Source organism: Lathyrus oleraceus, chromosome 5, assembly GCF_024323335.1.
Source record: "Lathyrus oleraceus cultivar Zhongwan6 chromosome 5, CAAS_Psat_ZW6_1.0, whole genome shotgun sequence".
In the NCBI taxonomy this organism is placed as follows: domain Eukaryota; kingdom Viridiplantae; phylum Streptophyta; class Magnoliopsida; order Fabales; family Fabaceae; genus Lathyrus; species Lathyrus oleraceus.
The window spans coordinates 231,891,075-231,902,420 of NC_066583.1; the positions used below are offsets into that span (position 1 = coordinate 231,891,075).

At 32.9% G+C, this 11,346-nt stretch overlaps 1 protein-coding gene across 2 annotated transcripts; it reads left to right on the forward strand.

The window, feature by feature from the left end:
- The first annotated feature begins 1,017 nt into the window (after positions 1-1,017).
- On the forward strand, positions 1,018-10,801 carry LOC127083240 (protein argonaute 16). 2 transcript variants are annotated; one of them, XM_051023532.1, is made up of 23 exons: positions 1,018-1,186; positions 2,260-2,495; positions 2,569-2,780; positions 2,858-3,076; positions 3,194-3,330; positions 3,417-3,514; positions 3,595-3,692; positions 3,810-3,978; positions 4,118-4,234; positions 4,313-4,420; positions 4,568-4,630; positions 4,746-4,859; positions 4,944-5,109; positions 5,184-5,296; positions 5,387-5,524; positions 5,656-5,786; positions 7,723-7,788; positions 9,353-9,416; positions 9,694-9,811; positions 9,880-9,953; positions 10,115-10,209; positions 10,302-10,333; positions 10,420-10,801. In XM_051023532.1, exons 2-23 carry the CDS (start codon positions 2,274-2,276, stop codon positions 10,560-10,562), a joined length of 2,697 nt encoding a protein of 898 aa, XP_050879489.1. In that variant the 5' UTR covers positions 1,018-1,186; positions 2,260-2,273; the 3' UTR covers positions 10,563-10,801. The 2 variants fall into 2 exon arrangements, with proteins under 2 accessions (XP_050879489.1, XP_050879490.1); XM_051023533.1 differs by having other exon boundaries at positions 2,861-3,076.
- Positions 10,802-11,346: the final 545 nt, after the last annotated feature.

Genomic DNA, 11,346 nt, shown 5'->3' on the forward strand with positions numbered 1-11,346 from the left:
TTCTTTTATATTTTTTGGTAGTAAATCGATTTATGTCATTTTTTATATTAATCAATAACAAATATGTATTTTGTATTTTTTTAAAATATTTTCAATAATAAATATTCATCATATTATATATATATATATATATATATATATATATATATATATATATATATATATATATATATATATATATATATATATATATATATATATATATATATATATATATATATATATATATATTCGTTCCATCTTTTTTAATATTTATCAATGGAAATTTTTTTCGCATAAATTTATTTATATTAATCAATTACAAATATTTATCTCAAACCATTTATGTATCAATAATAAATATTATGTATTTTTTTTTATATTTATCAATAATAAATATATGTATTATAATTTTTATAATCAGTAATAAATACTATCACATATTTTTGTATGTATATGAAATAAATATTTTTGTTCCATATTTTTTAATAAATATTTAGCATTGTATTTTTTATTGCTTATAATATGTAAGCAAATATTATTTTCAAAATAGACATAAAATCTAGAATAAAACTTATCACTTGTTTGAATATATGAAAACATAAAATATACATGTGGAAATGTATATTGTGTATGGTATAAAAAATGTATCTGAAAATGTATAGTGCGTGCTATCATAATTGATCTGGGTGTGAAAAAATGATAAAAGCCCCTAAAGATATTAATGTGTGATGAATTGAGTAAATAAGAGAAATTGGTCTAATAATAAAGAGATTAATTACTATACACTTAAAAAAAATTTCTGTCAATTCATCACCATCACCTGTCTGTATTATTTTATATGATTTTAAATTTATTTTAATATTCAAAATTTAGAATTAATTGACGATATAAAATCCTTCAATATCTAACGTCTATGATTAATTGACGGTGTAAAATCCTTTTAATATTTCAATTAAAACAAATAATAAAGTATATTTTATTGCAATTAATTTCTTTCTCAAGTTTATAGGAGATAAATTAACTTATTAAACCTTTTGATTAAGGGGTAGAGGTAGCCGAGAAGTCAATGCCATTCGTTCCCTCTCTTTTTTAGGTGCCTTCACTCACTCACACACACTCACTATGAAGAGTGCTCTCAACGCATAGTCCCTTCCATTTCGAATTTCTTCTCCAAAATCCCAAAACCCTACCAAACCTCATTTCGGTACGAAACCTCTCTTCATCCATCTACTTTGATCTTAAATCTCAAAACTCACTACCTCTCTTATGCTTTTCTTTTCCTTGATTGAACATTACACTCACTGGGTTTCTGAAAATCAACTTTCATTTCGTTGCATGTTGTTATTTTCTGCTAGCTTAGGGTTTTCTCACTCTTCTGCATTTCCGATTCCCCATACATTTGCTTAGTTTGAGCTGTTGCAATTTCAATACTTCACATTACTCACCATCCATTTATTTTTGTTGATTTTATATGTATATGGGTGTCTTTGATTGCCAAAGCTGTTGTTATTGTTGCTGTAGATGTTTTTTTCTTTCATTTTTCTAGTTGTTGTTTCCTCTCTGTATTCTAATTTTGTGTTTTTGATCTTAGAATCCGGCCCTTCAATTTTTTGTTTGTTGATGTTGATAATGTTTTCTGATGGTAATTTATTTTACATTATATTGTTTATCATTTTATCGTTAGCCATTGTCATTTTGAACCCGAGTGTTTTGTAAGAAATCACAATTGCTTTCGTAATTGAAAACACGAGTTTTCCTTAGATGTTAGGTACAATCGTTTTTTTTTCCCGAAGTTAGTCTGCTTTATGTTTCAAAGCCTCACCTATCTAGGCTTCCTTTATGTCTTTACTTAAAATGGAACTGTCGCCGACCTATATTATTTAAATCCATCTTTGTTCGCTTGATTTTGTAGTAGTATATTCATAACTTATCAGTAACCAGGAATGTATGGTTGAAAGTGAAAACACAACTACTGTGCTCTACACTAAAAATAGGATCTGCCGTAGCTAATACGAGATGCTTTGTAGAAATGCTGCTTCTTTTCTTCTGTTATTACTTCGACTGATTATCATAATTGGTATATGAGACTAACTTTTTCTTCAGCCATGGCAATGGGTTGTTGTAGAGAGCTTCTAGGTAGTGCTTGTTTCCGTTAGATCAAACTGGCATTTGACTTACTCTTTTAGTGGAAAAAGTTCCAACCTTTTTTTCTGTATTTTTGGCTTTCAAATATAGCATTTTCTTTTCCTTGTTCATGATTTAAAGCGGCATTTGTAGAAAAAGGATAGAAGATGGTGACTATACCTGGCTTCGAAGAAGCTATTGAGCCACCAGTTTTACCTCCATCACCTCCTGATGCGCTGCCTGAAACGGAAACAGAACAAATAGCTCTACCAACCTATTCTATTATCAGTAGGCCCAGTGTTGGTACCACAGGAAAACACATACCTTTGCTTGCGAATCTCTTCAAAGTTGCTGCTGATGCTATAGATGCAACTTTTTTCCAGTATAGTGTATGTCAATTGATTCTGTCATTGCAATTTCCCTTAATTTGGCTTTGGCTATGGCTAATTGGAGGTTTTCTAGGTTACTATCACTTCGGAAGATAAAAGAGCGGTTGAAAGCAAGGGCTTAGGGAGAAAACTGATTGATAGGCTTCACCAAACATACTCTTCTGAACTTGGTGGCAAAAGCTTTGCATATGATGGAGAAAGAACATTGTACACGGTGGGTCCTCTTCCAGATGATAAGTTTGAGTTCAAAGTTCTACTTGAAGAAATATTTTCATTTCCAAAGTGGTAAGTTCTTCATATGATTGTTGTAGTTTTCTGTTGTTTTCTAGTCTCGGGGCTTATACTGCGTTGATTTCTGGCAGTAGTTCTGAGAGTCCTGGTCCCGATGGAATCCCTTGTGAGGAAAATAAAAGGACAAAACGTTCTTTTCAGTCAAAAGCATTCACAGTGGAGATAAGTTTTGCTGCCAAAATACCCTTGCAGTCCATTGCCCTTGCCCTTAAAGGGATTGAGTCATATGCAAATTCTCAGGATGCATTGAGGGTGTTTGATATCGTACTGAGGCAGCGAGCAGCCAATAGGTAACCCTGCATTCTATAAAGATAAAATAAAGTATCTTGAAATTTTGCTGCATGAATTTTCGTCATTATGTACACGGTCTAACTTAGTTGAACTTGAATCTTTTCTTCTGTGGAAAGAGGGTGTCTCTTGGTAAGGCAGTCTTTTTTTCATGATGACTCGAGAAATTTCATTGATGTTGGAGGCGGAGTAACTGGAGTTCGCGGTTTTCATTCCAGTTTCCGTCTTACAGAAGGAGGATTGTCTCTTAATATGGGTAGGAATGCTCTCATACTTAACATGAAATCCTGGCATTACAAAGTTGTATTCTTCTCTTTTATGTTCTTGATGTATTTATTTCAGATGTGTCCACAACGATGATCTTAAAACCTGGACCTGTAATTGATTTTCTCCTAACACACCAGAATGTGAGGGAACCTCGTCATATTGACTGGGCAAAGGTGACAAACAACTAAATAAGGGTTCATGACTCAGCATTAGTAATTTCCTGAAGGCATTTTTCTTTCTGGGTAATCTGTAGGCCAAGAGAATCCTTAAAAATTTAAGAGTTCGTGCTACACATTGTAACCAAGAATTCAAAATTGCTGGCTTCAGTGAGAAACCCTGCATTCAACAACTGTAAGTACTTTTTCTAAAGTCATGTGTTTATTCTTTTTACTTTAAATCTCAGAAAGAGAGAATAAAAAGTTATGGGCCTCATGACTGGAAAAACATAAAATTTGATTTCTTCGGCAGTTTTACTATGAAGATAAAGAGTGGAGAAGACAATAATATGGAGCAGACAGTGGATCTTACTGTATATGAGTATTTTGCTAAACACCGCGACATTGAGCTGACCTCTTCTGCTTACCTTCCATGTCTTGATGTTGGGAAGCCAAATCGGCCAATCTTTTTGCCCCTGGAGGTTTGTTGAATTCTATGCCTGAACTAACTATGTCCTTGCTCTTATTTTGTACTAATTGTATTACTTTGCTGTAACAGTCTTTTCTTTTGGATCAATTACATCTGATTATTATTTTTCCTTTTCTATTCTATTGGTATAGCTATGTATATTTATTCCCCTCCAGCGGTATACAAAGGCATTATCTCCTGCGCAAAAAGCATCGTTAGTAGAACAATCACGCCAAAAGCCTCAAGAAAGAATCAAAATTCTGACAAATGTAGGTTTATAAATCGATATTAATATGTTGTCTGTTTATGAAATGATTATATTAATTAAAGCTCATTAAAATTTATAGGCTATAGGAAATTCTTGCTATGAAGATGATGCTGTTCTTGCGGCATGTGGCATTTCTATTGACAAACAATTCACTCCAGTTGATGGTCGAGTTCTTGAGACACCAAAGGTAAGCATCTAGCATCAACCTACAATATTCACATTTTTGTGAGCACCAGAAAGTCACAGAGAGATAAAAGACTAAGCAGTGTAAATGAGTTGGTTTGTTTAATTAATTTTGGGAACTACGTGAACTCTAATACTCTTTGAGACACAGTTGAAGGTAGGTAAGAATGAAGACTGCTTTCCCAATAATGGAAGGTGGAACTTTAAAAAAAAGGTATTGCATTATTCTTTCACATTCAGAGAGTATTCAAGACTTCCTGTTTCTTAGACTTATGTCAGATATAATTAACTGGTTCAATGGTTGATGGTTCTATATTTCTTTTTTGTAGACACTTCTAGAACCATCACACATTGATTATTGGGCCGTTGTCAACTTTTCTGCACAATGTGATACTAGTTATATAACGAGGGAGCTGATTAAATGTGGAATGAGTAAGGGAATGGTATGTATTATACGTTTGTTCTAAGTATCTTCCATCTTATTCTTCATTTAATTGACTGTCTCATGTATCTGAGTATCTACACAGAATATTGAACGACCATATACTTTAATAGAGGAAGACGCACAGACGAGAAAATTTAACCCTGTTGCAAGGGTTGAAAAGATGTTTGACCTACTGACATCAAAACTTACTAAAGAACCAAAGTTGATTCTTTGTGTCTTGCCAGAGAGGAAAAACTGTGACATCTATGGTATTTCTTTTAGCAAAATTTTCCAGTATTTTCTTTATGTTGATAATTTTCTCACTGTTCTTTGCAAATTTTAGGGCCTTGGAAAAGGAAGTGTTTGTGTGAAGCTGGGGTTGTCACACAGTGCATTTCCCCTCTCAAGATCACCGATCAATATCTTACTAATGTGCTTCTTAAAATCAATTCTAAGGTAGTATAAGACTACTTTATAATCATGATATATTATAATCATAATATTATCCATGGTTTTGAAAATTTTGTACATATATTCTCAATATAGCTCGGAGGAATAAATTCTTTGCTGGCAATAGAGCATTCTGGGCATCTTCCCTTGATTAAAGATACCCCAACAATGATTTTAGGGATGGATGTCTCTCATGGTTCCCCTGGCCAATCAGATATTCCATCAATAGCAGCTGTAAGGCTATTCTTTTTTCTTTCCCCTATTTGTGTTGTAAACAATCAAACACAGTGCTATATTTTTGTTGCAATACATGTTTTGTATTTTTGGTCATCTCTGCTGCAAGTTCTAGTCATCTTGGATTGTAGGTTGTTGGATCTCGATGTTGGCCTCTAATTTCGAGGTATAGAGCATCTGTGAGATCACAGTCACCTAAGGTGGAAATGATTGATGCTCTATTCAAGCCTTTGGATGATGGGAATGATGATGGTATTATCAGGTTTGATTATTTTGTACATCTTGAACTATTACTATTTTGTACTACCTTCGTCCTTCTCATTATTCAACAAGATGAACAAATAGAAACCCACTTAGCCACAAAATAGAACGACAATACTTAATCAACAGCATAAATCTAATTATAGCTTTTGACTGCAACAATGGACTCCAATGCAGTTTAGATGGGATCTGCGAAGGCCTAACAAGTGTATTCGTATAAAACTGAAGTTATGGCCTAAATATATAATTACAACGGAAAGGGATATAATGGCTCTTGGGGTTTGTAGATTTGTAGTGAAAGAAATAATATTTGATAAAATAGGAATGTTTCACTTAGGGGCATACAGAACATTTCTTAGGAGCATTTTGTCATACATTTTACATCTCCGATTTGTAGTTTCTTGAAATATAAGCTCCCTAGAGCTTTGACTCTATTGATTTGCCTGTTATTGAGAAAAATATAAAGATTGAAGTTAGTGTACAAAACCAGAATGGTATCTGTTAGACTCTTCAGTTACAAAACTGTTATTAAATTATTAGGAGAGTTAGTGGGTAATTATTATAATTATTATATTATTACTACCAACGTTTTTTATTATAAGTCGTTTTGAAAAAATATTTTGTACCACAATATTAGTCGTTTTATAATACCAATGAATCATTAATGTCATTTTTCCTATTATACCCTTAAATATTTATTATTCTCTTCTTTCAATTATGTCAATTTGTCTTTTCAATACGATTAATGAAGGATAATTTTGTAAAATCCTTCATAATTTATCTTTTTCATACCACAATTATTACATTTCTTAATACGTGTGAAAAGTCAAAAATGACTTGTAATAAAAAACGGAGGGAGTAGTTCATAGTGTTTAGGTTTAGAATAAATAGGGGAAGACGTTGGGGAGTTGATCATGACATTGGGGAGTTGATCATTGTGGAATTGGATAGGAAAAGGGCCATCTTGGCATTGGGAGGGGCGGACCCTCAAAGTTCTGTGTGGTATTTATTTGAAATTCAAAGGAATTTTCTCTATTTTATTTTATATATCAGTTGGATTCTATCTTCCACATACCATGATAATTTTAAACCATGTCTGTGAGCTTTATCAAGCTCCTAATACTGTGATAGTAACTGAGATTTGGGTTAAAATGAGAGAAACTGAAACTCAATTTAATGCTTTTGGAAATTGGTTTAGAACTTTGTAACCTTTTTAAGTGTAGACTCTACGGCAGTGTTTATACACGAGTCTCAGCTTGTCAAGCAATTCACTAATCAGACTCAACAGAATCATACATTTCCCTAACTATTCAACATCTATCCAAGAGAACAATGAGAGACTTAAAATGTTTTAGAGGGTAATGTTAAGAAACATGTCATCCATGGGATAATAGAGAGAAAGTTGTGAAACTCTTTGTATTGATGATAATGAAAACTATTACGGTATGAGAAAAAGTGAAGTAAACAATTACATCAAAGCCTATTTATAGGCATCCACCTTCTAATTACTAACTAACTATATCCTTAATAGCCTCCCGCAAGCTGGAACGGGTTCACAACACTTCCAGCTTGAGATGACCAATACAAAAGCACATCATATTGAAAGAAAGTACAATGAGAGATGCTGAAAGTACATCGGCCGAAATCAAAGCCATAAGGCAAGACACTTAACCATTAAGCAGAATCCATAATTATGCTATAATATTCTGGAAGTTCTGTATCATGCAATTAATACTAGCACTCTGACAAGTGACAAACAAAGAAACGATATTCGACACTACATTCTATTATTGTCCAGCCTCATTATCCCATCATATACTTTTCTAATAACAAGTGTGCAAACATAATTTTTTTATAGGGTAATCATACTTTTCTATTATTTTTCTGTATTCATGTATGATCATATTGATTAAAATTTAAATGATATTTCATTGCAGGGAATTGCTTCTAGATTTCTATAGTTCTAGTAATGGACGCAGGCCAACTCAAATTATTCTCTTCAGGTGTCATTCGATCACTGTTATATTGGTTAGATAGATATCCAGTTGTGTATGTTCTTTAGGTGAACTAACTGTTTGTAGTTTAACTATTTTTTAACAAGGATGTTTTTGATAATTACTATTATAATAATATCAAGAAAACATTAATGCATGGTAAGCTACTTGTATTTATTAGCAGAAATAGTTGTGGTTTCTTCTCCAATTTTTTCATTTTAGAACATTTTCCATTGTTGGGTTAATTATGAGAGTGACGATTCTTCCATGCATATTTCTAGAATTACGTGCATATCAGGTTAGAAAAAGTTCTGCTTTAGTTTCATGTTTTTACTTTTATTTGTAAGACTGTCCATTGTTTCCACTCGTGTTTCTGTTTTAAAACATTTGTACAATAAATAGGGAAAGCAGAAAAAAGTTGTTTTCATTGCTACACGTGCAATCATCTAAAACACAGTTAAGACTATTCAACTATGTAAAATGGGGGATTTTATGTGCTAAATATGTGGGTTAATTAGTGTTTAAGATCTGTAGTTATCACAGTTCCTTCCAGATCATTGGGCAAGTTGGTGAGGTGGTGGTTTGTAAGCTACTGTTGCTAAAGACATCTTAAACAGCATACCTTAGTGAGTTATAGGCAATCATCTAGTGCAACTAGGACTGCTCCTTGAGATGGAAGATTCTATTCTTGTGATCACAGATGCAACCATAGCCACCTTAAATCTTCTGAAATTACTTTCTGTAATTTCTTAATTTTCTTTTAGTTTTGTTAATTGCTACAGTATTCCTGTTAAGATGGGAATTGTGTCCTATTAGTACATCTGCTAGTTACTATTGTAGGTACAGGATTACCTAATCAGACAAAGGCTTTTAATATTTTTCCTTGCATATAAATTCTATGTAGTGAGTCTTGGATATACTATATTTCTATCACATTTGTATGTTTCTCTATTGGTTAATGCATTGCTGTTGACCAGTATGTAACCAGAAGATTTATATGTTTTCACATTTTATATGAAATGTAATCTTGTCTTAATTTCTATAGAATATTTTCTTTATTTGGAATCCTTAAAGAGTGCCCATGGGGCACTCGTTAGCAAGACCCTTTTATATTTTGTATCCATTTATCTGAATAATTAATTGACTTTATAAAGATCGTGATATGTTTAGCAGGTGTATATTTATATACTTGAATAAGGTGATGCAATGACACTGACTTTGGTTTTATGGGTTGCCTAAGTTCCACATAGAGTAGTATGGGTGTTTTTAAGTGGTCTGATTCTTCTACCTTGATATCTAGTTTTTAAGGGGAGGGTTCCCCAAGCACTTCAGTACATATCTGATTACTTGCTACTCAATCAAATTAGTAACAAATAATACATAGATATTAGGTGTCTATTTCTAGGAAGCTAATATTCACTTATTGGTATCTAATTAGTTTATGCTGTGCTAGTATTTGAAGAGTGGCTATGACGTTATGCTTTTCAGGAAAATGAACTCACTTTCGGTGGCTTCAAATACTTTTATCCCTTGTAAGATTTTTACTCACTCTCTGATGTCTTTACCTGTTCAGGGATGGAGTTAGTGAATCACAATTTAACCAGGTGTTGAACATAGAGCTTAACCAGATAATAAAGGTTGTGTGCAACCCCTCCCTTTTAATTTATCAATTTGATTATTTGATTGGCTGTTTCTCTCGTTGAAATTAGTTATGTTCCTTACATCTATTTGGGTACAGTTATTTTGTAGGACAATAACTAAAAGCTTTCTATAAAGCCTTTTTTTTTGTTTCAGGCATTTTTAAAATAAAATAATCTGTAAATTTACCAAAAGATCCTGCTGACTCATCAACCCTATTAAATGACGTTCTTGGCTGATTAATTCTAGGGTGATGATAAACCGTTGTAATTACAGGCTTATAAACATATTGGTGGTGTTGATGTTGATGTTCCCAAGTTCACTGTAATTGTGGCACAGAAGAATCACCATACAAAGTTGTTTCAAGCTAATGCTCTGGAAAACGTTCCTCCTGGTATGCTACTATTTTGTCCTGTATATATACAAACGCAGGAACATTTTATCGTAACTTTTCCTCTACAGGGACAGTTGTCGACACAAAAGTTGTGCATCCAAGAAATTATGATTTCTACATGTGTGCTCATGCTGGAATGATTGTAAGTTTTCCTATCTAGTTTCCTCACTTTTCGACAAGTTATACTCATTTTTCAAGCATTAGTAGAGCATGTGATACCACTGGGATATCTCACTGTCAGTTGAAGTGCTGATGTTTTAACTTTTAATGTGCCTTTTTATTCTTTTCCTCTCTCTATAACAGGGAACGTCTAGGCCTGTACATTATCATGTGTTGCTTGATGAAATTGGATTCTCGCCAGATGGCTTGCAAAATTTGATCAATTCGCTGTCTTACGTGTAGGCATTCAACCTCTTGTTTATATATCATGTTTGACCTACCCACAAATAGTCAATCTTACTTTACTATTTTTTTTTAAAACTTATTTTAGGAACCAAAGGAGCACTACCGCAACCTCAATTGGTATGCCATCAGAATTGTTTTTTGCATGACAATGTTCGAATTTCTTTTTGTTTTATAAATTAATTTCTCGTTACATTTTTCTTCAGTGGCACCTATATGCTATGCCCACCATGCTGCAGCTCAGATGGCACAATTTCTGAATTTCGATGATTTATCAGAGAGAAACATCCCCATTCCAGAGCTTCCTAGGTTACATAAGAATGTGAAGACCTCCATGTTCTTCTGTTGAGGTGGAACAGTAAATACATTTTGATTGACCAGTTAAAGTGTAAATATCTCTGGGATGTACAGTTAACATAGATGTTAAGACCCAAGTTTTGTTTTAGGAAATCTCAGAGAGGGCATTGGGGAATATTCTTATTACCGAGATATCAACCAAGGTAATATTGAATGTTTCACACTGCCTGCTGCTTTATGTATACATTACTTATTTCCTAATAGTTATTAACTATACTCATGTTGCACTAATATCACACTCTGATGTGAAACCTGCTCTAGTGGTTTGAATCATTTTGGTTTATGATTATGCTAATTTGGTAGGCGAGTCTCGTTAGTTTAACATCATTAAAATTTGTGTGAAACTAAGTTTAACATCATTAAAATTGCGTTAACTAAGATTATTGCTAAAATACATATATACCATATAATGCCCATTCTACATGACTGATAATTATTTTTATATCCTAAACATGTACTCTTTTGTTGTTCAATAACAAGTGATCTATTTTATATTTTGATATCTTTGCAATCAGATGTTCTGTTAACCATGCCATGTTTTTTGTCATAGTTATTGGTTGAGTTGATTTAACCATGCAGTCTCATTGTCCCAAATCTTTGGTAAAATGTGTCACAATACGGGAGTGGATTCTCTCCGGTCACATTATAGTTCAGTTAAATCTGGGCCATTGAAATATATACTTAAAATATTAAAAAAAGAAGATGCTTGGCTTATAAGGGTTTGGATTAAAACTGGATCATATCCAATGTAAATCCCACTGGAGGCAATCCCCTCC

Excerpts from the sequence above, each read along its gene's own strand:
- LOC127083240 (XM_051023532.1), top strand. The coding sequence starts at position 2,274 with ATGGTGACTATACCTGGCTTCGAAGAAGCTATTGAGCCACCAGTTTTA. Across the intron at positions 3,331-3,416 it reads AGGATTGTCTCTTAATATGG|ATGTGTCCACAACGATGATC; the intron begins GTAGGAATGCTC and ends TATTTATTTCAG. Across the intron at positions 9,417-9,693 it reads AGCTTAACCAGATAATAAAG|GCTTATAAACATATTGGTGG; the intron begins GTTGTGTGCAAC and ends TTGTAATTACAG.